The sequence below is a fragment of the Mya arenaria genome, chromosome 13 (genome assembly GCF_026914265.1).
Source record: "Mya arenaria isolate MELC-2E11 chromosome 13, ASM2691426v1".
Taxonomy (NCBI): Eukaryota; Metazoa; Mollusca; class Bivalvia; order Myida; family Myidae; genus Mya; species Mya arenaria.
Genome location: NC_069134.1, coordinates 24665600 through 24691886, shown reverse-complemented (window position 1 = coordinate 24691886; position 26287 = coordinate 24665600). Strand labels below are relative to the sequence as shown.

General features: G+C 35.6%; 1 protein-coding gene across 2 annotated transcripts; it reads left to right on the top strand.

The window, feature by feature from the left end:
* The first annotated feature begins 1195 nt into the window (after window positions 1-1195).
* On the top strand, window positions 1196-23458 carry LOC128213863 (post-GPI attachment to proteins factor 6-like). Of its 2 annotated transcripts, none has more exons than XM_052919931.1 (11): window positions 1196-1355; window positions 6799-6973; window positions 7453-7660; window positions 9476-9615; window positions 10379-10869; window positions 11134-11444; window positions 11868-12064; window positions 12944-13089; window positions 14267-14445; window positions 16349-16612; window positions 17127-23458. In XM_052919931.1, the coding sequence occupies exons 1-11, from the start codon at window positions 1298-1300 to the stop codon at window positions 17502-17504; spliced, it is 2547 nt and encodes an 848-aa protein (XP_052775891.1). In that variant the 5' UTR covers window positions 1196-1297; the 3' UTR covers window positions 17505-23458. The 2 variants fall into 2 exon arrangements, with proteins under 2 accessions (XP_052775891.1, XP_052775892.1); XM_052919932.1 differs by having other exon boundaries at window positions 16349-16619; window positions 17127-17316.
* Window positions 23459-26287: the final 2829 nt, after the last annotated feature.

Below are 26287 nucleotides of genomic sequence, written 5' to 3'. Positions count from 1 at the left end.
CTCACCGGGTCACCTAATTTATGGAGGAATAAAAAAACATAACTTGCCGTAGATTCATATCGTATTGTGACTGCGTGTCACACACGTGATTGGTGACACTAGCTCAAAAGTCCAGATGACTAGTTTCATAGCCAGGTTATGTCTGTTTTGCATGAGTTTAAATGCCTTTTCACAAACATTCAACACATTTAGCAATATTGAGAGGGATCGATATGATGGTTTCGATATACCCGGCGTAATTTTGACACCAGATCTAATGCAAATGAGGGTGCCCACCGTTTTCTAAATCCGGTTATGAATGCTGTAAAATTCGTGTTTTTTTATGATAGCAAGGTTAACATTCATTAATCTACTTTTGCATATTGACACGTGCCAGTGTCTAGGACCCGTTGCCATTAGAGGTCATGTCACGTTAGTTGAATAAATTGCTAAATATTAGTGTGAATCAAAGTTCCAACATTATTTAATTTGAAAATTGAAGACATTTAGTTTAAACTTATTTAATTTTACAACGATTGTGAAACAAGCTTTTGTAACTTATATTAATCACTCTCGATGGCACGATGTTGAGCGAGAGTGTGATCTTATGTTGGTGGGAAACCGGAGAGCCCGGAGAAAACCCACTTAATTGTCCGGTTTGGTGACCACTAACCAAACTCACATGTACATGAACCCGGGTCGCCTTGGAAAGAAATTTAAAATAAAAGTAACGTATTGCCATCAGTGACCGTTCAGTAACGTAATGCCATCAGTGACCGTTCTAAGCTAGATAGTTGAAATTATTATACATGTACATTCTAGTCATTTTAAAATGCTGTCCAGGTTTTTTTTAATAATGGTTGCCTGGACAAGCATCATTAAAAAAAGCCTGGACGGCATTTTGGAATGACTGATGTACCTTCATATCGTTATATTCAGCGGCGGAAAATAGTATGTGACCGGCGGCAGATAAAAGACTAATACTTTGCCTTAAATATCAGTTTGAAACAAAAGTCGGAGATAGACATGAACTGCCAGCTGTAATTGTACGTGCAAAAAATATAGATTAAGGGCCATACATGTATTCGCCCCCGTTTAGACAGGAATCGTATCCTGTCACAACACCGTTGGTTTAGACTACTACCCTCATTCTCTTTTCTCCTTAAAAGTAACGTAGGGTTACAATCTACCTTTCCCTTACTTGTGTTGAGTTTTTAGTTAGGTTACGATTGAACTTCCTTAATTAATTTTTTTTATCAATTTAGGTCAAATTTACAGTAATGCTCTGTTCAAAGAGCACTAATATATTCAAAAGAAAATGCTTTTTCCACTGACTTGCGTTTCCATGAGTTTTATACTTCACTTTATAAAGATAGGTGAGTTTTAAAGTAACTTGTACAGATTGTAGTATTTCGGACAATTTATATGTCCGGACAAAGATAACAATTTCTTTTAACTAGGGATGGAAACCGGATACCAAATCGGTATCCGGATATTCGTATCAAGTATAATTCAAAACACAATTACATGATGCAAAATGATGGAAATTTGATTGAAAAGTGAAAAGATAAACAAATTTGTTTTTGTATTAATTGTTCAGATAGCAATAATTTCTTCATGCATATTCATCAAAAATATGATTGGTCATTAATAGCTTTGATTGCATGACCCTTATCTTGTGATTGGATGATCAATTCCTACGGATCAATCCGTTTAATATCAACTAGTGCCAATTAGTGTCAATTAAGCACATATGAGATCATAAAACAACACTTGTCATTGTAAACAAGGTCATAGAACTTCACAGGGTGCTGCACAAGGACACAATATCACGCCTTGTGCAAACACCCAATTAGCAGATGATTTGTGACACATACCCGCTTCGCGACAGACACTGTTGATCACCAGAAATATTTTATCTGAAAAGTTTTATAAGGCCAAATAAAAAATAGGTCTGTTTCAGGTTACCCGACCGACCCTATTTTTTCCTGCGACCCTAACCTATTTTTCCCTGAAAAAAATGTGATTATGAAAAGCATTTGTTACGAAATGTATGTACGTAAAGTTGACAATATTAGAGTTGGATTTCTGAATGTATTTACCGTACTTCACCTTAGTGTTCGGACACCTTAAAATAATTCATTTTTCGCTCTCCGAATTCATAGAAAATAACCATTTTTACATTTTATCTACATGTATGGTAAACCTGCCTTTTTTCTTCATGTCTGCATTTTACCACTTATTAATTTATCCAAGTTGTCAATAGTTATTACGCCTATAAGTGTAACTCCTTCATCAAGTTAATTAAAATCCCATTCAACACCATTTTATACATGCATTGAAATGAATAAACACCTTTTATCAGCTTCAGATCAAATAGTCACATTGTGTGACGTCACATAACTCAGTTATACCCACGAGGATCTCATGGAGAGCATGGATATTGCTATGCAGGATTAATGTTTCTGAGTGGTGTTTTCGATTGTAACTTAAGTATTGCATTTCTAACTTTAATTCATCATATTAAATAGTTACCTGTAGCATTGAATGTGTTGATTTTCATTGTTCTATTGATGTTACAATGAGTATTACTGTACGATTATTGCTTCATAAAGTCTATATTAAAAGTGTGGTACAAGTTTTAAAGTTTATTGGTTTTACAAACATGTCATGTCTGTGTTTTTAATCTCTTGATTGCCCTTGTTGTTTCTATAATCCTCCATTAAATATATCACACATCCTTTTCAACAGGCAATTAATCGTTTAGGATGGGTAGTAACTAACTTATCACAGTGATGTATACGGTTAGGTAATCTAGCCAGGCATTGTAACGATAATGATCAATAATTTTTGTCTGTGAGACTTCGTAACTGTAAAAGTTACAATCGATGTCCTTTGGGTGTCCGGAAATTAGGTACCTAAAATAAATTATTTTTGAAAATAATAATGGATGTCCAAATTTTTAGATTGTCCGAAATCTAAGGTGAATTACGGGTAGTTTGTGCTTGTGTGGCAGGTATATTTCAATTCTTGAACTAAATTTTCTTGTCAGATTAAAATGTGTCAGATACTGACTTTCGGATTGATATGTCAGACTAAAGTGTGCAATTTTGGCAATAAAACCTGCATGTTACTTGTTCTTCAAACCTGTACCCCCAGGTCCTCTTGACAGCATTGAGGTTTCCTTGGCTGATGGCTTATATGGTAAATTTGCTGTCCCACTCTTTATGTAATTATGTTACAGGGAGGTTAGCATTCTACAGAGGGTGATTGAAAGCAAAAGGGTGCATAAAGAAAAGTAAAACCATTCCTGGAAAGTCTTAAATAATAGCAGAGTGATGTACCATAACTTAGTTGAAATCCAACCATCATTGTCAAAGTATTTAACCAGACTAATAAAGAATGTTTCCTTTGAAGCATGGAACATGTTTAAAAACTACTCATTAACCTGAAAATTGATGACTTTTATTTTTGTTACTTTCTGAGTCAACAGTTACTAAAATCAATATATCAAAAAAAATAATAATAAAAAAATATTCCGACCTATCTACCCTATTTTTTTTGGCAGCGTTGCCTGAAACACACCTATTTTTTTTATTTGGCCTAACAATTGCTATGTCTCTGCTAAGCTATTTCATTGAAATTTTAATTCTTAACGAATATTCGAATACCCATTTTGGTATCCGAATACTTGGGTGATATCCGGATATCCGGATACTCGGAAATTCGTTTCCATCCCTACTAGGTATGACGTCACCATTGCGTCATTTGTACTTCCGTTGTGTGGAAAATTCTCAATAAAAAAATAATGTTTTTATGACTGATAGACATGTTTTCACAAGCACAGTACACTGTAAAAAATATCATTATTCCTGAAACTTTTATACCTTGAGTATCTATTATTGCTTGATTTATCATTTAGAATATGAGATTTTAGCATAAACTGCTGCCCTATAGTTGAAAGGTCATTTTGGAAGAACTGTCATGGTGGACTGTGCATTTTTTAGAGTTTATTTTTCAAGTGGAGAGATTTTTCTTAGGAATAACTTGACCCCCCTTTTTTATTGGCTTAAAAGGTAATTTAAAGCTTGTACTTTAAGAATATATATGTTTATCATAGTCTGCATTCACTCGAAATGCCTTTAAATGTTGTCTAAAAATAATCATTTCACATTGAATTATAGAGGAAATGACAATGGTGGTGTGTAACCTTCTAACAGTTATCTGAAGCTCTTTATATTCCAGGATATTTGTCACAATACTAGATCTTTCAACATATTTAGTGAATTGGTTGGTTATAATACAAAAACATGACATTTAAACAGTGTTTTGTTCATTTTGTGTTCATTTCTCTATCTGATCTGATTCAACAAATTACTTGTGTAAAATAAATAAATAAATCATATTTATCAGCAACCATTTCATGATTTGTATTTGCACCATTATGCATATTAAACATCATGACTTTTGCTAATAATCTAGCCATTCTACAAAAGTGCAAAAGGTTGTCATTTTTAGCTCTACTGGCCAAAGGCCAGAAGAGCTTATGCGATGGTAATGTGTACGTAGTATGTGCATCCGTGCGTCCGTGCGTCTGTAAACAATTGCTTGTGAACACGATACAGTGTACAGTTTTGATTTTATCTTGATGAAACTTGTACAGTATCTAGATATCCATTAGAGCTTGGTTCCTTTCGAAAACCAGCCAGATCCGCCCATGCATGCCTAGATTATGGCCCTTGATAGTATAAAAAAATGCTATTGTGTAAACAATTGGTTGTGAACACGATACAGTGTTCAGTTTTGATTGTATCTCGATGAAACTTGTACAGTATCTAGATATCCATTAGAGCTCGGTTCCTTTCGAAAACCAGCCAGATGTGCCCATGAATGCCTAGATTATGCATGCCTAGATCATGGGGCTTGATAGTATAAAAAAATGCTAATGTGTAAACAATTGGTTGTGAACACGATACAGAGTTCAGTTTTGATTGTATCTTGATGAAACTTGTACAGTATCTAGATATCCATAAGAGCTCGGTTCCTTTCGAAAACCAGCCAGATCCGCCCATGAATGCCTAGATTATGGGCCATGAAAGTTTTAAAGAAATGCTCTCTATTTTTAGCCAGGTCTGCATGAGCGAATTCTATTTTTAGCCAAGTTTACATGTACATGTAAATTCAAGTCTAGAGTTAAGGGAGACAATTTGCAAGTCTAGGATTTTGAGAGACAATTTGCTTTTTGCAGTTGATTTTGTGAATTACTCTGCCTTGTTCTTGTTGAAAGCCCAAAGGCCATTTTTTAGCTTTAAGTTCTGTAGTTTGCGCATTCATCTTAACAAAATTGGTTGTGAATGTTTAAGTAATGCACCAGGTGTCATTACTGGCCACACCCAGGGTTCACAGGTTTGGTAAACATAAATCTGGAAAGGTTTGAAAATCTTTTTGTGTGTTCGTGCATCCATCTCAGCACAATTGATTGTGAATGTTTGTTCAAATTGATCAATGTTGTCCTAGGATGCCCTTGACTTTGACCTTTTGACCAACTTTTTTTAACTTTTAAAACTACAGAAAATTTTACTATGAGTGCAGTTTTGAAAGCATTTTTTTTTTTTGTCAGATGACTTTTACTTGGCACATATTAAAATAGTTCATGCAACTAATCTGCTTACAAGACTTTCTGGGCTCAGATGTTGAACGTGCTACATTTTCAGGTAACCCAAACACAAAACATAAACTATATGTCTGTTGCCTTTTACCCATACATACATGCTCTAGATTGATATGACCACAAAAGCCATGCCAGTAGAGCATAGGCCCTTTTGGGCCTCTTGTTTAGCAATTATAAACATTTATAGCAGTCAAAATTTTATTTTTTGATATTCAAACAATATTTTTTGGGACTAATATTCTTGAAATGCTGATATATATTTTAGGAAGCACTCTGAATCACATATTTAAAAAATGTTAGCAGATTTTCAAACTTTAGACTTGCAAAATATATACTGATATATTAGAGTAACGTGCGAGGCCAACAGCTTACAAGGCCAACCAATCCCTTCAGAGAAAAGCAAGCTCTATATTCTCCATCCACACGGATACCTGGATATGCCAGTTTACATATAACCAACCAAGTACACCAACATACTTTATAGGCACTTCTGCCTGAAGCGGAATGTTACATTAGCTTTAATGTCTTTACTTTAACTTCTGGAAACCTTTATTACAATGTATAATGTTTTCAAAATATGAATTTTAAGACCTTTCTTCTGATATATATTTAATGGTTATAATATAGGTGACTTGAAAGTTTAAAAATATATAATTTCCAGGGTAATGCTGTTTTATATCAAGTGCCTTATTATTTTTAAAAAGCTATGCTCATCTCTTATCAGCTTTCTGTTACTTTTTATAGACTTTATGGATTGTGCCTAGTATTGCACTTTAATAAGTTGTGCATTTTTAGGTTATCTTTGGTTATCAACTGCATAGCATGAGTGCAAGACACAAGTTTGTAGAATGTAGAATAGTTCTGTCCTGTACTGCCCATGTACATAATTGTTATTGATTTTTGTTGAAGTCTGTTGTTCTTAAAACCAAATATTTCTAAAATCAGGTACAGAATGAAGTAAATATAGACACCATATGTTTAGCAAAGTCTAAGAATAACCCAATAAGTTGACCGTATTGTTCTTTTAATACTATCACAATAGAAATACATATATGTACAAATGAGAAAAGCTGACATTTACAAATTGTGAACAATCCTTCCATTTATTCCAGGATAATATATGCCATGAAATATTTTTAAATCTTCAGAAGGTGCGGTATTTTCTGAAGTGTATTGGACAACAGCAATACGTCTGTCAGAGTACAGTGGTTACAAGTCTGTGTCTCTTCTCTCGTACAACATTCCCAGCCAGACCACACAGGTCACCTTCACATTCCAGGCAAAAACCTCAGGCAGTGCCTGCACATTCAGGGAGGTGCATGTGTGAGCATCATTAATTGGTTTTTAATTGATTTCTAGTTTTCTTCATACTAAAGTTTGGATAATTATAATAGGATTTTCATTTGCAGAGATTCTCATTATAGGACTCTGTACTGGTAAGATGTTATTTGTTCTCAAACACGGGGTTCTCAATAACTTTGGGCTAAACTGTCCAAAAAAAGAAATGTGAAAGACCATTTTCCTTAGTTGTTTATAATATGGTATATTCTAACTGGCTATAAGCCAATTTGAATTGTCTGTTTTGGTCACCAGCTGGTTCTTTTTGAGAACCCTGCAAACACAAACAGTTCATTTGAGGTATAATGTAGTTAAAAAACAGCTGTGTCAGTAATTGATATGTTTGGGCATATAACAAATTACTATTTCAGTACTTAAAGAAAGTTGTTATATGATTTCAGTTTGTTTGCCACTTTGTCTGACAATGTCAAGAAGATAACTAATTATCAGTCTGTTTGTTGAAGGTATTTCCAACATGGCAGCTACCCCCTAGTCACCCCATACAATGAGACATTTCCGGAGGACTTTTACACCAACAGAACAGAGGCTTACAACATACAGATAGTCAAGGATGCAGACCCGGTCTCCTACTTGATGACAGCCCCCAAACCAGGCACCTGGTACTTCACAGCATTTCTTCCAAAAAACAAGAATGACAAAATTGAGCAAAAGGTTTGGTGTGATTAAATTGCTATTATTTACAATGGAAACAAGGTTATACTAATGAGAATGTTGTTGGGCAAGCAAGCATCAAATGTTTGTATAATAGTGGTGGTCTGGGTTTAGACTTGTCACTCCTGTATAGCATGATGGTGGTTGTCTGGGTGAAGACATGTCACTCCTGTATGGTATGATGGTTGTGATCTGGGTGTAGACATGTCACTCCTGTATGGTATGATAGTGATGATCTGGGTTTAGACATGTCACTCCTGTATGGTATGATAGTGGTGGTCTGGGTGTAGACATGTCACTGCTGTATGGTATGATGGTGGTGGTCTGGGTTTAGACATGTCACCCCTGTATGGTATGATAGTGGTGGTCTGGGTGTAGACATGTCACTCCTGTATGGTATGATGGTTGTGATCTGGGTGTAGACATGTCACTCCTGTATGGTATGATAGTGATGATCTGGGTTTAGACATGTCACTCCTGTATGGTATGATAGTGGTGGTCTGGGTGTAGACATGTCACTGCTGTATGGTATGATGGTGGTGGTCTGGGTTTAGACATGTCACCCCTGTATGGTATGATAGTGGTGGTCTGGGTGTAGACATGTCACTCATGTATGGTATGATAGTGATGATCTGGGTTTAGACATGTCACTCCTGTATGGTATGATAGTGGTGGTCTGGGTGTGGACATGTCACTCATGTATGGTATGATAGTGGTGATCTGGTTTTAGAGATGTCACTTCTGTATGGTATGACAGTGGTGGTCTGGGTGTAGACATGTCACTGCTGTATGGTATGATAGTGGTGGTCTGGGTGTAGACATGTCACTTCTGTATGGTATAATAGTGGTGGTCTGGGTGTAGACATGTCACTCCTGTATGGTATGATAGTGGTGGTCTGGGTGTAGACATGTCACTTCTGTATGGTATGATAGTGGTGGTCTGGGTGTAGACATGTCACTCCTGTATGGTATGATAGTGGTGGTCTAGGTGTAGACATGTCACTCATGTATGGTATGATGGTGGTGGTCTGGGTGTAAACATGCCACTCATGTATGGTATGATAGTGATGATCTGGGTGTAGACATGTCACTCCTGTATGGTATGATAGTGGTGGTCTGGGTGTAGACATGTCACTGCTGTATGGTATGATGGTGGTGGTCTGGGTGTAGACATGTCACTTCTGTATGGTATGATAGTGGTGGTCTGGGTGTAGACATGTCACTGCTGTATGGTATGATAGTGGTGGTCTGGGTGTAGACATGTCACTGCTGTATGGTATGATAGTGGTGGTCTGGGTGTAGACATGTCACTTCTGTATGGTATAATAGTGGTGGTCTGGGTGTAGACATGTCACTCATGTAGGGTATGATAGTGGTGGTCTGGGTGTAGACATGTCACTCATGTAGGGTATGATAGTGGTGGTCTGGGTGTAGACATGTCACTCCTGTATGGTATGATAGTGGTGGTCTGGGTGTAGACATGTCACTTCTGTATGGTATGATAGTGGTGGTCTGGGTGTAGACATGTCACTCCTGTATGGTATGATAGTGGTGGTCTGGGTGTAGACATGTCACTGCTGACGGTATGATAGTGGTGGTCTGGGTGTAGACATGTCACTCATGTATGGTATGATAGTGGTGGTCTGGGTGTAGACATGTCACTCCTGTATGATATGATGGTTGTAGTCAGGTTTTGACATGCCATTGCTGTATGGTATTGCCGTTGTGGTTTGTTAGTTATTTAAAGTACTATAAATCAGGAAATAAAACAATGAGGAGACTTGCTGAAGATACAATGTGCCTTCTTAATTCTAGGGTTTTGACAAGTCATGCCTGTATGGTATGGTGGTCATTGTTGAGGCGGTTGGGTTGGACAACATTCCGCAGCTAGATATTGACATGCAAAACCAGATTGCCCTCACACAGGACACACTACATAGCCAGAGAACATTTAGGTAAGCTTGCTAGGGGCAAGATAAATATTTACGGATTAAACTGCCCTCTGTCAGTTCAAAGCCAATAGTTCATCAAAGTAAAATAGTTATAGAAATTTCAAATGAGATTTATAATAGAAATTTCAAATGAGATTTATAATTTTGTACTAGAAAAATATCTTATATATTTACAAACATAGCAGAATTATGGTTTAGATGTGCAAACCATTATTTATTGAAAGAAGAAGGTAGATACAGAAATATCGAGAAAAAAATATGTACAAAATGCACTAAGAGCTTGACTGAAAATGAACATCATTTCCTATTTGTATGTCCGCTTGATCATGGCCTTCGAATCACACCTTCACCTAAGTATTATACACAAATTGGCATTGTATGGCTTAATTTGTAACATTTTGGTCAAAGGTATTTAAAAATCATTAACAAAATTGAAATTTACATATATCAAGCAATTAAAAGACAAGGATAACATTGTATCAGGTTATATATAGATAAAATATGTTTTGCATTGTTGTTGATATAAAACAAATTATCAACAATAAACCATTTAATTTGTATACTTTTCTTCTTACAATAATGCTGAATGTTAAACTATTATAAATAAACAATCACTTTCACCACTGTGTTTGTTTGTACGATGCTGACTGCAATGTTCTTCAAGTATTTGCCAATAAACTATTGACTTGACTAATAGGGTATTTTAAAAACTGAATAGGGTATTTTAAAAACTTTCCTTTTAATTTTGTGATTTTCTCTTTTGCAGGTTTTCACTGCCATCCCATGCTGTCAAGTATAATGTAAGAATAGATAGCTGTAATGTGAAATTATCAGAACAGCCAAATGATGCTGAGGACGAGAATTCTTCAAATGAGAGCCAAACAGGCAATAACTCTAGCTTCACAAATGAGACAACATACAGAGTCACTGTTGATAATGCTACTGCTAATGGACCTTTATCCTCGAAAGAAATTACTACTTCAACAACAACTGCAGCAACAACATCTCGGATGACAACTGCACCGTTAGTGCCAACTACACCAACAAATATCAACAACTGTCCTGTGTTGGTTCATATCCAATCGGGTTCACTTTCCTTAAATGGTGCTGTTTCCATGACAGATTGTGGCAACAAAACTGTTTGTAAGGAGAGTATTTTGTCCCCTGATGTCGAGGGCTGGACCTACATCACCATGGAGATAGATAAAACGTATAGTGTGTCGGAATTATCATTTAAACTACATTTTACTGTTGAAGGTAAAAAACGTTTTTAAAAAGTTATAGAAATGTTATGAAGTATAAGATTATCAAAAATTCTTAAACTGGCTGTTTTAATGACTTCTTATAATGAACTATTAACATGTGGAGAAGAAACAATGAACAACAGTAGTGACATATAAAAATAAAACTTGCTTATTTCTTTTATTCTGTATTTTGATTTCTGTTTGCTTTAAATGTTTTTTTTTTATTATTTGACGAAACTGATTACCAGATAAAGCAATCATATTGAATTTGTTTCAGAGTGTGAGTCGCTAAAACTGTACATTCCTAAGACAATATTCCACCCTAAGCCAGTCCATACAGCACATGTTGGACCTTCTCAAGACAGCTGTATACTGATAAGCCCACTTGGGCGGTTTGTTTGGTCAGAACAGACGTTTAATGTCACCTATGTGTTGAGTGATCGAGGAGGTATTCCGGCCCCAATGCCGATTACAGGGCTTAATGTGGAAGACCATTTTGTCCTTGTAATGAGCTTTTCCATACAGGAGATGACAGACATTGGTGGAACACTGGCTCTCCATGCTGATCTTAACTTACAGGAATTTGATGTAAGTCTGAAAACCCCCTATACATGCTTGGTTCCCCCCGCCATTTCTAAAGCTAGTATTCAGCAATGTTCCCAATGCAAAAAAAAATGTTAAAAAATATAATTCGATTGGAGGATTTCTGTTTGAAAAGATTTAGTTAATTTTTGTTTTAGTTATAAAAGCCTACAGAATTTGTGTCATTTAGCTTGATTACGTAAGTGCTTATTCTCGTTAAATTAGAGTTTCTCTTGTCTATTGTCCATGTAATTGTTTTTACGTTTGACCCTTTTAATGGTCAGGTTATATTTTTCATTTAGACCTGTGAAAGTATTTCATTTTTCACAATGGCAAAACTGATTATACTACCTGTTTGACCAGGTTGTATTATTTATTGTCTTAGCTTCCCCACAGTGTGTACATGATTTTCAATCTTATCTTATTCAGATATCTCACCAGAATGTTACAGTGTACATTTGCCTGATGAAGACCAAGATCCCAGGTGGCAGCACTGTGCGGGACTGTCAGAATGGTTTACTGCTCACCATGAATATGACCACTATAGAGAACACAGTCTATATTCCCTATCCTGAGCCAGGTGTTTGGTTTATTGGCTTTAATAGTCAGTGCTTCGATGAGAATGGGTGAGAAATGTTGCCTGTGCATATTTTATCAAAACTAAATTCATGTACGGTAGATCAGAACAGATGTTTATTACATGTAAACTGTACAGTTTGTTTTGTGTTACATATTCATAAATTAAAAATTCAATTATACAATCTATTGAGTCACATCAAAAAAATATTATATTTAACATAAAAAGGATGACCTGAAATAGTATCATAATATTTTATCAATGCATGAGGTTATACAAGGTTTAATCTATATTTTGATATTTTGTGCTGGAAACCAGAGCACCGACATCAAATACAACTGCCTTGCTTTGTTAATATTTATATATTTAAGCTTCATTTTGAAGACAGATATTACAGAGCTGATGTGAATATCTCTGAAGCCTGTTTCTTGAGTACACACCAGTACTGGTGGCCTGTTTTGAGTTCAAAATATTGTGCCTAAATGCTTAAATGCATGCATTGACTAATATATCAGACCACACAAAACTTCACTGCCTGGCTTGGTGTCTGGAAACTTAACAAGCTTGTATCCAGTCAATGAAACTTGTATGACTTCACTCCGTGAAGAGTGTATCTGCTTACTGTCCAAGAAGATAAGAGAAACAATCAAATAATAGAGCGTTTTTGAAGAGAGAGACTTGTAAAGCATGAATTCATCCAAATTATGAAAACAGCAGTCTTGATTTCATTGAGAAGGTAATTCATAGCCATCAATGGTATAGAGATTCAATATTGTCAAGGCCTCCTAAGTAGCATCATTGTTATTTGGTTTTATATTATAGGCGGTCTGTGCAGTGTAACAGTGTACCATAGACATCAATGGTATACAGGTTCAGTACTGACTAGGCCCCCTTAGTAATATCGTTGTAATTTGGTTTTATATTATAGGCAGTCAGTGTGGTGTAACAGTGTGCCAACAGTGGACCTGTCCCTGGGGCTGTCAGGTTGTGTTAGGGGCCAGTGTGGGGAATATGGGGTCTGTCAGGACTACATCAGTGGGGTACATGTGTTCAGCTCATGTAAATGCTTTGCAGGTTAGTACATGTGAATGTCATCTTTATCACCATTAGAAATATTAGCACTTTCTCTGTTGTTTATCATAATTATGTTGAAAGTTGATTTTATTGAATATAAAATTCAAATGGCATAAATGTCAGATGAAATTATGTGCATGAACATAGAGTGTAGCTTAAAAGTAGATTTACACTATATAATAATTGTTTTGTTTCGTGATTTATAGTACTTTTAATTTAAGGAATGATTTGCGTGACTGATGCCATTATCAGGGTATAAACGCATTTGGGCTGATTAAAGTGTGTGGAGTCTGAAGAAGGACTCCAGGCATACTTTTACCAGCCCAACTGCGTTCATATCCCCGAAAATGACATCAGTCATCATTACAGGTAATTCAGTATTTCTTTCATGAATTGTTAAGAAAATCTTTCATTTCATTGAAGAAAGCCTTGCAGTAATTCTTCTCAACCATTCTGTAAATAGAAAGACCCGACTGTAACTGAAAACAGTTAATAATATTACGTCCCAATTACGCAGGAAAAAAAATCACTTCAAATCATTTTAAAAATAAATTTGAGACGCTAATAACAACAAAACATTTAACATGCTGTTAATTAACACTTTCTAAAATGTTTATTTAAGTTTTCGTGGCCTACAAAACAAACAGTAACAAGATAAATAAAAAATTGATTTACTTGTACATTAATATGCGATGATTCGTGATCCGAACATATCCAAAGATGTTGCGTTCATTGTAAAATATTTGCAATTGCCAAGTGGCAGTTCATTTAAGGAAAGGAAGTTGAGGTGTAAATATTCAGTAGTGAAATCTCATGCAATCTTGCATAAATTGTGACTGACTATAAGATTATCCTAGTTGGGCAACTTTTGAAGTACTTGTGAAGTTGTCGCACACCGGACCAAGGCCACATGTAAAGCTCAAACATTTTTTCCCTTTTGATTCATTATTAGCAGCGCTTGTAGCATCATCCTTGGTACCCAGGCTACTCATAGCATATTGAATATATATACAGTCTTCTGAATATAATGGAGTGGGTTCTGATGATGTATTAGGATGTTACTCAAACTACAGGAAATCCTTTCTAGTTGTTAAAATATTCTGCAAATGTTTGAATATTGATTATTCTTGTATTTGCCATGTGTGAAAATGTACCGTAAGGATGATCCCCTATCCAGGTTGGCGTGGTTACGGATGTACGGATGGAACAGAGGGTCGAACAAAGCATGAGGAGCTGGTGGCTCTTCTTCTACTGACGCTAAGCAACCTTTTCTTCCTGCCAGCCATTTGCCTTGCCACATACAGGCGATACTTTGTGGAGGCTGTTGTATACACCTACACTATGTTTTTCTCTACTGTAAGTTATTTATGTTATAGGCTCAAGATTTACCTTCATCATTTTAAAATAGTTACTAGCAGACAAATTATATCAGACATTGATATGCATAATGTAACCAGCAAGAAATGTTAATATATGCACATCATCATTTTTATTCCCCATAATGGTGGCATGAAGTAATGGGATTGTGTTCACCCGTCCATCCCCATGGTTTCAGATCAATAACTTGTGAACACTAAGGCCTTGGTCCCTTTAACTTGGCAGACAGGTTGTTAGATAATCCCAATTTATTTTGAGGTCAGTAAGTCAAAGGTCAAGGCTGTGGTAAGAAAATCTCGTTTCGCTAAATAGCTAAACAACACTGGGGCCCAGGGCCTTCAAACCTGGTAGGCTGGTTGGTCATGACGTCACAATTTAGGGTTGTGGTAATCTTGAGCTGAAAACCAATCAAGAACTGAAAAAATCTGAGGCTCAGGAACCTCAAACTTGGTAGGCAGGATGGTCATGACCAGCACATGGCCACTATTGACTCTTATTGGTTAGTGGGACAAAGGTGAAGGTCAATAGCTGATAAAAACTTAAGAACCTAGGAACCGCATACTTGATTGGCAATTTGAACACTACAGTAGTACCAGTGGATGGCCCCTATTGATAATGAATACCAGGATAACAATCCAATACACATGATAAAAACCATTTACCCACTGTACATTATCCACATGAAGTTATCCAGTGTTAGTTATTTTGTTCCTTCATTCTCTAACAAAATATTATTTTTATGCCCCCACAAAGTGGCGGCATATAGGGTTGCCCTTGTCCGTACGTACGTCTGTCTGTCTGTACGTACGTATGTCCCGAAGATTGTTTCCGATCTAATTCTTGAAAACTGTTTGTCCAATCCTCACCAAACTTTAAACACATGTTTGTGACCATAATATCTTGATCAAGTTCGATAGTCATGGAAATCGCTTTAGTCATTTAGGAGTTACGGCCCTTTTTTGCCAAAAATACTTCAAAAATATATGTTTCCAATCTAATTCTTGAAAAGTATGTGTCCAATCCTCACCAAACTTTACATACATGATTGTGACCATAATATCTTGATCAAGTTCGATAGCCATGGAAATCGCTTTTGTCATTTAGGAGTTACGGCCCTTTATTTGCAAAATAAGACTTGAAAAATACGTCCCGAAGATTGTTTCCGATCTAATTCTTGAAAACTGTTTGTCCAATCCTCACCAAACTTTTAACACATGTTTGTGACCATAATATCTTGATCAAGTTCGATAGCCATGGAAATCGCTTTAATCATTTAGGAGTTAGGGCCCTTTATTTCCCAACAATACTTAAAAAATATCTTATCCGATCTAATTTTTGAAAAGGATTTGCCCTTGTCCTTACGTACGTACCAAACTTTTCACAACTTTACACACATTTTCAACTTATCCTATATGTGCAGATTATCCTGAATAATCATTATGGCTTATTTTCTGTGACAAAAAATCGAAGTGGGGGCATCCGTGTCCTATGGACACATTTCTAGTTTTCATACCATTTTTTTGTATTTAAAACTTGAGCCGTGGCCATAAAATCACTATGGTACCATTTGTTAAGTGTTCATGTACATACATGTTCAATAATGTCCAACAATCTCACTTATAAGTACAAAAGACTCAAATTTACATCCACTTCATGTTGCTGTGACTTATCATCTTCATGTTCATACATTGCTCTTTAAAAATGTTAGCAATCAATTTTTTCGAACTGCATGGAATGGTTGCCATGAAAATATGTTAGGTATTATCTACATAGGCCCCAAAACTAATGGCTACATTCCTTTTTCAGCAGCACCCTTCTTTTTTTAAAACTTGGCTAAAACCAGAGTTAAATGAAATGCGTTAAAAATATTTCCCATTTTCAGTTTTACCATGCTTGTGACACAAGTGACCTAGTCTACTACTGTATGCTTCGATACGACATCCTCAGTTTTGCTGACTTTCTTGGCTCAATCAGCTCGTTCTGGGTTACAATGCTAGTGATGTCTAAGTTGCCCTGGCGTGTGCGTGGCTTCGCCCAGACCATTGGGGTGCTTGGTGTTGCAGTTGGGGTTGAGTACGACCGACATGGGCTCTTAGTGTTTGCTGTGCCGGCTGGTCTGGCGGCTGTTATCATGGTTGGGTCATGGGTAAGAGGTGCTGGAAGTATTGATTCATGATGTTCTTAGTTCTTTCTATTGATTTAGCATTGATGAAAAAAAATCATAATCTTCCTAGGTGTGGTAGTTTCATGCTTTAAGTTCCATCATAAAATCATCTAAAATAAAATTTTATTTCATTATTCATTGAATTATTGCATCATTGCTTAAAAGTATTTATCTAATTATTTCTGTAAATACATTTTGTTGTTGCTAAAGAATTGGAAATAAATAAATAAGCTTTTTAACATACATGTTGAGCAGGGTTCCCTCTGGGTATTTTTCAGTTATTTTCACCTTACGCCAGTGGTCCAGAGTGGGTTTCAAGCGTATTAAGAGCCTAAGACTGCATTAAGACTATGTTAAGAGTTGCAAATTCATATTGTGACAATGCCGTCAAACAAAAGTAGTTTTTGTTCTGGTAGTATAACTAAATACATGAGTACAAATATTTAATGTTTTATTTTTTAACAAATGTATGTAATTGAGATTTTGTCTCTTTCAGATTTTCCAGTGCAAAAGACAGAGAAAGTTGTATCCAATTAAGCGATATTTCCTGTTCCATTTTCTTCCGGGAGTTATTCTTGCTCTGACTGGACTCAGTTTGTTCGCCTTTCTCGAGACAGAAAACAACTATAAATACACCCACAGCTGCTGGCATATAGCCATGTCCCTGTCCATAGTGTTTCTCCTGCCAACCCGACCCCGCAAAGGTACAAACACCGACACTACCACTAACCAATCTAGTTTGGAAACTAACATTACTAATGCTAATTCCCAAGTTTTGCTTTACTCCTACGCTAATTTGCCTAATGGCAGTACAGTGCGTGAGATAAATATGGAGGCGATTGATAATCCCTCATATATATCACCCTATAGTTAACCTTGCTTGTTGCGAATGTTTTAAATGTATCTTTTTGGTAGGTACTGTAACGGTCATGGAGATGGTGAAAAAAATGTTTTGATTTATGAATTAACATTGCAATATACATTATATATATACTTTTTATGTATATTATTATATAAAAAATACGCTACCTTTGTAAAAACATTGATTGTTGTGGGGTTTAAACTTCATTGATTATAAAAGACATTCATACATACTTTATGTATTGGTAATCTTTATGGTACTGTAAACAATCTACAAATACGTAACAATCACTTTCATCACAAATAAATATCAGATCTCAGTAAAAATCAATGGTTTAGCAGTATTGAGAATGTGCCATCCATGTATTTGATGTGCATTGAATTTTATTACATTGTTCTTTCAGTGCTATTTGCTCACCATGGTACAGTTTACATTGTTTTTTACCAAAGATAAACACAGTTATTTAAGTTAAAGGATTATTTTAAGAGTTTTTTCATAACAGTCGTTCGACACAGTACTTATGTTATTATGTCTGAATTTTCATTATCCCACATATATGTACTGTATGATGCCTTTCTTTTAAATGTGTTTGTACATTTGCACAGAAATCCGCCTGTGTTTTTTTTTTTTTACTAAAATGACAAATGAATGTTATATGTTATAATTAAATGCATTTGTAATTTTGCATTGCATATTTGGTGTTTTGCTCAGCTTTTTTATATTTTTTATTGTTCAAAGACTAAGTTAAATGTATTGTCTGCCATATTGTTGTCTTCATTGACTCTATGCAAAACATGATGTTCGCTATAGACCAATGAAACTGTAAAACATGAAACTTCATACATACATTTACTATGCCAATTAACTACTGCCATATGACTTGTCATAATCTTTTTTGAGTTATGGCCCTTGACCAACTGGAATAATTGATGGGTGTTTGCATCTGTTTTGGTCCTCTTGTTTGTCATTTTTAGCCATGGTTAATGATAATTTTTATTGGTGTTAGTTATTAATTTTGCCATATATCAGCTTTTTTCTGTTGTGAGCATGATTGGCAATTAGCTTGTCTGTTTTCAGAGAGAGAAAAAGGGAGGTATTGACATGGTCTTGATGTTGTTGCTATAGGTGGCTTCATTGTGCAAAAACCTTTACCTAGGCCATTACTCAAAAAATGGATCATATTGAAATGAAACTTAGTTCACATTTTGTCACAGACAATACACAAATGTTGAGCAAGACCTATACCTCTGGCTGCAATGATTGATGAGGTATACCCCTGTATCATTTGAAAAATTATGAGCATTTGTGCTGCAGCACTCTAATTTATAACATGTATTACTTCAAACTATTATCAGGTTTATTGTCATGGTCTATTTCATACAGTTTGAATGCATGTACTGTAGGTGTAAATTATTTCGTTAAGCTAAACTAAAAGTTAAAATTGTTATCAAAATTTTAGCTCAATTGTTTATGAAGCATTTTTTTCAATAGCATTTTTTATTGATTAACAGCAAAGTTGATGTGAGCTTATTTATGAGATAAATCCAAACGCATGTATCACCAGATGAGTCAAGTGCAGGCAGACAAGTGATCGGAAATAAACAGATTTTGTCCTTTGTGATCAGATTAAAAAACAAAAATGATCCACGGCATGTAGAAGTTTTTAAAGGTACCAAATGAAAAATATCAATAGTTGCCTGCATGTGAGGCACACCACTTCAAACTATTGTAAAGATTACTTTTTCCACTTAAGAAAAAATGTCTCCAGCCCATGTCTTTATCTTGTTATTTCTTTATTATACCAGTGCTATAGCCAGGATTTGAAAAGGGCAGGGTGCTAGGTCAGAAAGGGCACTTTTGAAGCAGATTGAATGAGCTTTAATGGGGCACTTGCAAGGGCCAATGCTCAATTCTTATTATGCCTCCCTTCGAAGAAGAGGGGGTATATTGCTTTGCACATATCGGTTGGTCGGTAGGTCGGTCAGTCCGTCGGTAGATCAAAGCTTGTCCCAGTGATAATTTGACAATTCCTGGACCTATTTTCAGCAAACTTGACATGAAGGTTGGTCCTGACCAGCAAATGACCCCTATTGATTTTAGGTGTCATCAAATCAAAGGTTAAGGTCACAGTAACCTTTAATTCGGAAAAAATGTCAAAGCTTGTCCGAGTGATCACTCAACAATGCCTGGACCTATGGCCATCAAATATACTATACTGGGCCTAATCAGTGGATGACCCCTATTGATTTAAGGGTTGATTGGGTTAATGGTCAAGGTCACAGTGACCTTAGATGCTAAAAGGTTGTCCAAGTGATAACTCGACAATGCCTGCACTCATGGCCCTCAAACTTGACTTGGAGGTTGGGCCTGACCACTAGATGACCCCAATGATTTCAGGGGTCATCAGGTTAAAGGTCAAGGTCACAATGACAAAAATATTGTCTGTGTGATAGCTCGACAATACCTGTTCCCGTGGGGTGACCAGTAGATGACCCCTATAGATTTTGAGGTCAGGGTCAAAGGTCAAGGTCACAACTCATATTGGTAATTAAAATTACATCATATTTACTTAATCCCTGCTGCTTAGAGGATACATGTTTATCTGCAAAGATCAGTCATCACTGAACATGATTACAAACTGTATCTACTATCCCCACACTTTAAATGATCATAATCTTAAAACTGCCTCAAAGGCATCTTACTTCAATGACAAATTAGCTGTCAATTTGGTCCATGCATATTTCATTCAGTTGTCCAAATATTCTTTACAGCATGGCGCTCATGGGGGCATAATGTATGACAAACATCTCTTGTTGTGTATGTCATGAAATTTCTTTCAATACTAAAAGTTTGTTATAAATACCTTAGCTGTTATCACTACTTTAGTGTCAAAATTATGTATATTTATTTTTTTTAAACTTATTTCTGAAATTGACTCTGCATGCACAGCAGGGTTTAGTAATAGGGCAATCAGGTTGCAGGAAAAGGGCATCAGGGTGCCACATTATGCTATTTAGGCTAAGCTGGAGCACTGTTATACCATGTACAAATATGCTTTCATTTCATCTAGCCAGCCATTGGTAATGATCCTTAATTTTGATGCCTGGGAACCTCCAATAATTTTTAGCTGGGTTTTCATTGAAAAATTCTGGGTTATCGAACTGGAAAACACGGGCGCAGATTTTGTTTTCAGGTGTTGTTATCAATTTTACGTTACATATATGTTTTTTGGTGTGTTTTAAATAATACAGTTTTTATCCCATCTTAATGAAATTGGTCAAAATATTTTTAAGCATGATATATGTGTCAGTCTGAATATGGGTCATCAATGGTAAAAACAAGGTCATTTGATAAAAAAAAATAAGACAAAATTTAGTGTTAAAGTTTCTTATTCCTTTCACAAATGCATCTTCAAAAAGCTTAGTAATTCTACGCATGATACTTAGGACCAGTGTGGTCATCTCGGGGCAAAAACTATGTTGGACAAGTATGAATATGGGTCGGCAGCATTTACTTATTACCTGTATCTATAAACATACATCCTGCAATAATCAGGCTTATTGTTGTCATTTATCATTGCAGATTTATCAGTTCAAGAGTTGAATCTTGTAGTCTCAGAGGTGACATAGATTTAAGAGGGGGACACATCTTGAAAGTATTCACTGTTGTCAGTGGATACACAGAAAGTATTCGCTGTTGTCTGATAGATACACATAAAGTATTCACTGTTATCTGATATATTCACAGAAAGTATTTACTGTTGTCTGATAGATACACAGCAAGTATTTACTGTTGCCTGGTAGATACACAGAAAATACACAGAAAGTAGTTACTGTTGTCTGGTAGATACACAGAAAGTAGTCACTATTGTCTGGTAGATACACAAAAAGTATTCACATTTGGCAGATAGATACATAGATTTTCTTGTGCAATTTTCTACATTTGTTTTATAAATTAGTCAGTAATTAGATATTCACTATTACTGCTGATAACATTGATGGTAGTATGTTATTTACAATGGGGCAATCTGATAAATGATGTCATACCAAGTGTTGTAAGACCCAGAATTCACAAATACACAAGGTTGATAAAATTGCAGGATTGATGTTTGTTTTTTTTGCTGGAAAAATAGTAAAATAAACTTGAAATGAATAAAGAAAGGCTTTATAAACTGTTAATAATCTTGGAATGATGCCTTAATCCCTCATAGTGATGTGGACAGATATTTCCATGTATGGTTAGAACATTGAGTTTGGGCAGTTAAGGGGACAGATATTGCCATGTATGGTTAGAACATTGAGTCTGGGCATATATGGTTAGAACATTGAGTCTGGGCATTTTGGGAGACAGATATTGCCATCAATGGTTAGAACTTTGAGTCTGGACATTTTGGGGGACAGATATTGCCATCTATGGTTAGAACATTGAGTCTGGGCATTTTGGGGGACAGATATTGCCATCAATGGTTAGAACAATGAGTCTGGCCATTTTGGGAGACAGGTGTTGTCATACATGGTTAGAACATTGAATCTGGACATTTTTTGGGGACAGATATTGCCATCTAAGGTTAGAACATTGAGTTTGGACATTCTGGGGGACAGATATTGCCATCTAAGGTTAGAACATTGAGTCTGGACATTTTGGGGGACAGGTATTGCCATAAATGGTTAGAACATTGAGTCAGAGCATCTTCGGGGGACAGATATTGCCATAAATGGTTAGAACATTGAGTTTTGGCATCTTCGGGTACAGATAATGCCATCTACAGTTAGTGCAGTGAGTCTGGGAATCTTCATGTAAAGAAATTGCCTTTTTTTGGCTGAACATTGAGTATGGGCATTTTGAGGGACAGATAGTGCCATCTATGGTTAGAACATTGAGTCTGGGCATTTTGAGGGACAGATAGTGCCATCTATGGTTAGAACATTGAGTCTGGACATTTTCGGGGACAGATATTGGCATACATGGTTAGTACATTGTGTCTGGGCAGATATCACCGTCTATGGTTAGAACATGTATTCCACCTCCTATGGTTAGCTAGTACATGGAGACTGAGCATTTTCCCTTTAAATTTATTTTTAACTTTAACATGTTTGTTAAGATTCCTTCATATGAAAACTGAATTACTGCAGCTAGTAAGTAGCAGTATAATGTCACATTTCACTTCGTCTACTACATGAACTTTTGATGATCATTTATACAAAAGTATGCACAATTTTCCTCTCAGGTCAAAATCAACAATCGTTATAAACCTGTATGAGTGCTTTAATTACATGTCTGTCTTTTATATTATCTTTATATTATTATATTATGTGTGCAAGTCCTATTTGCTTGATTGTCTAAAAAAGCTGCAAATCAACGGAAGAAGCGTTTTTGTTTTGTGTTGAATTTGTTTATTATATTTTTGTAAGGAATGAAGTCAATATTGTTTAAGTTTTAAAAATTTCGAAATCGAATTCCAAGGTTTTATTTCTATACTTTATATCACTTACATGTTCTTGTTATGAATTTATTGTATTGAAGCACAGTTCCATTTTTCAGGCTTTACACAACTATTAGAATGCTTATATATCTACATATTTTTATGTTCTCTTATTTGCCTTTTTATCTGTGCCAATGTTGGGGTGGTCTGTCTTTGTTTTCTGTCAAATGTTTGTTATTTGTTATACATGTTTTAGATTGCAATATTGCAGAAGTAAAAGTCATTGAAATGTTATTGATTATGATATTGTTGAAATATTGAGTCATTGAAATGTTATTGATTGCAATATTGTTGAAATAAAGTCATTGAAATGTTATTGATTGCCATATTGTTGAAATATTGAGTCTTTGAAATGTTATTGATTGCAATATTGCTGAAATAAAAAGTCATTGAAATGTTATTGATTGCCATATTGTTGAAATAAAAAGTCTTTGTAATGTTATTGATAATCAAAAATTTTACTAAAATAAAGATAGTCATTGTACATCGACTTGCAGTTTCAAATTGACTTGGAGTATTAAAAACTCCGATATCAATGCTCATCAAATACTTTACTAATAATGATAATTGATTGGAGATTCATTTTCACTGTAATTCAGAAATATTCCAGAATGCATGGAGACCGATAGTTCACACCCCAAAGAGCTTTTACGACCGTCGAATGTCCGTGTTCCACAATTAGTTGTTTACACTCTACCAATTCTGGTTCTATCGTAGTGAAACTTGAGCAGTCTTCGCCAGTTGCTCATCTTCCATCTGGGTGGGTGTGTAAGCTTATTTATACTCGCACTCGGGCCTTGCCCATTCGGCGAGTGCTCCGTTAAGATTGTTAGTCATTTTAGGTTTTTAGAGCATAGTGCACAGACAGAATGTAACCCTGGTTAGAGCTACACTGGCTCATTCACCTGTACTGTCACACGGGACCCCCATTTAACGTCCCTTCCGGAAGACGATTAGTATTTTTTTAGTGATGCGAGGAGGAATCGAACCTGCGACCCCTGGATTGGTAGTCAAGTGTGTTACTACTAGACCACGGGTCCGCCACAAACCTAGATAACAGGATTAAAAGGGATAATACCCATGAGTACATAATTTTATCTCAATAAAATTTAGACAAGGTCACAAAGTCTAATCAATCAAACATGTTTATATATTTAAGGCCACATGGTTGTTCCAATGAAGCTTAGCGCGAATGGTCTCTAGGAAGACGAGTTCTTTACGTGAAGTCCAACTCAAGGTGATCACCTTTTGATCCTCTTTTGATGAAACTTGAGAAGAAATCTTAAACTAGATAAATGTTGGAAATCGAACTAAATTTTATTATCGATTATCGGAGATCGAAAACCGATTGATCAATAATTCAAGATTCATGATGTATTTACTCAGTATTACATGATAAATAAGACACTGATCAATTTAGAAGGATATTTTCAACCTTGGTGAGAAGTATGAGAATTTTCTGCTTCAAAAGAAAAGAAGAAACGAAAAAAAAAATAAACAAAAACTAATAAAATCAATATATATTTCCATAATGATCGATGATGACAAAATCACTATCGATAATCGCCACTGTTGGCGTTTTCGATTATAATCAATCATCCAAACAACTGGATAAATTAACATAACTGATAAAACACCCCAATAGACTCTTTTAAAACACAGAAACCACAATTATAGCCAATTCTTGATGAAACTTGGTCCTAGTGTTTGCCTGTTTGAAATATAGCACGATTTTATTACTGAGTCATTATAATTAGCAGGTTAAACAATACAATGGTCCACTGGTCTCAGAAGAGTTAAGATAAGATAAGATCATCTTTATTTAAACTCGGTTGTTTACATAAACAACACTAGCTGATAGCTATTCTGACAAAATAGATTATCCAATAACAGACAAACAAAAGACCTGAAAATATTCAAGATCATAATATCACATATATGTAAATTAAAATGTTAAAACAGAGCTTATAATGAGTTTCTAGGCTTCATTATAAAATAAATAAATAAAAAAATACCAGATACATCAAAAGTAACAAGATAAAACATACGATCAGAAGGGTTGTCTTGTTTTACATACAATGAACACAATTTCTATTCGACTTTATCAAAACAGGGAAAGTTATCAGATTAACGCAGATCAGTTCGGTGGTGGTTCCATGATGGTCTGGACAGGAATTTCAATGCATACAAATATTCCACTTGTCCATAGCCATGGTAATTTAAACACACTGAGGTATCAGAACGACATTATTTAACCTGTATTGATACTGCACGTTCAACAAGAAAATGCGCTTTGGCATGTTGCGCAGGGAAATCAGAACTAACATGCTGGCAACAAACAACATTCGTGTTCTAGATTTTCTGGCAAAGCCCAGATCTGAACTGGATAGAAAGTGTGTGGCACTTGCTAAAAAGGAAAGTTAGGGTTGAGCCCCAACAACACAATGCCGACGAACACCGGCGTGATATTCGTCAGATGTGGGACATTATCCCACAGAACTACATGCATTGATATGTGTTTTCAATGAGGTCAAGGTGCCATGCTGTTATTGCTGCAAATGGTTGACATACAAGCTACTAAAATTAACACTTTCTCCTGGACAGTTCTTTGTGACCTTCGATTTTATGGGTGACTAACTTTAACATTATTATTTCAATTGAAATATATATTCTAATGAAATGAAATTTTATAAAAATGATTGCAATATAATGCGTAAAACGTGTGAATAAAACAAGATTGAGATTGTGTTCTTTCATTCACATAATTTAATCATACACCAAGTGGACGTTTATATATGCTTGATGCAGAATGAACCTTTACCGTTATGACTGGGCTATATGAAAGAACATAAAACCCACTTGTTTTTACTAAATGCTGCAGCACCAAAGCATGTTTTAAAATAATTATATCCCCATCAGATGCAGCGCCTGCGTTGTTGCCCATCCGCAATATCCATTACACCCTTGCCTCAGCATCAATATTGATATTATTGATGGTATTTCATCTTAACTTCTTGAAATTGTAAAACTCCCTGTCAAAGCGTGTCGCACAGTTCTTGGAAGTCCGTGTTGTACAATTCGGCCAGGCACTACTATGCGTCTCGGCAATAACTTGATAACTAGTAATACAAATTCAATAAACCTTTCGAGAATTGCAGAGCACCATGTAAATGTGTGTCGCGCATACAATCTGTGCTCTTATCTCAAAGGCCAAGATAACATATTAAGGTCAAATTTGTACATCAGCGACTCCATGGCAATACTTAAGTTTCAGCCAGTTTTTTTTAATTTCTTGGTAATGGTAAGAAGTGTT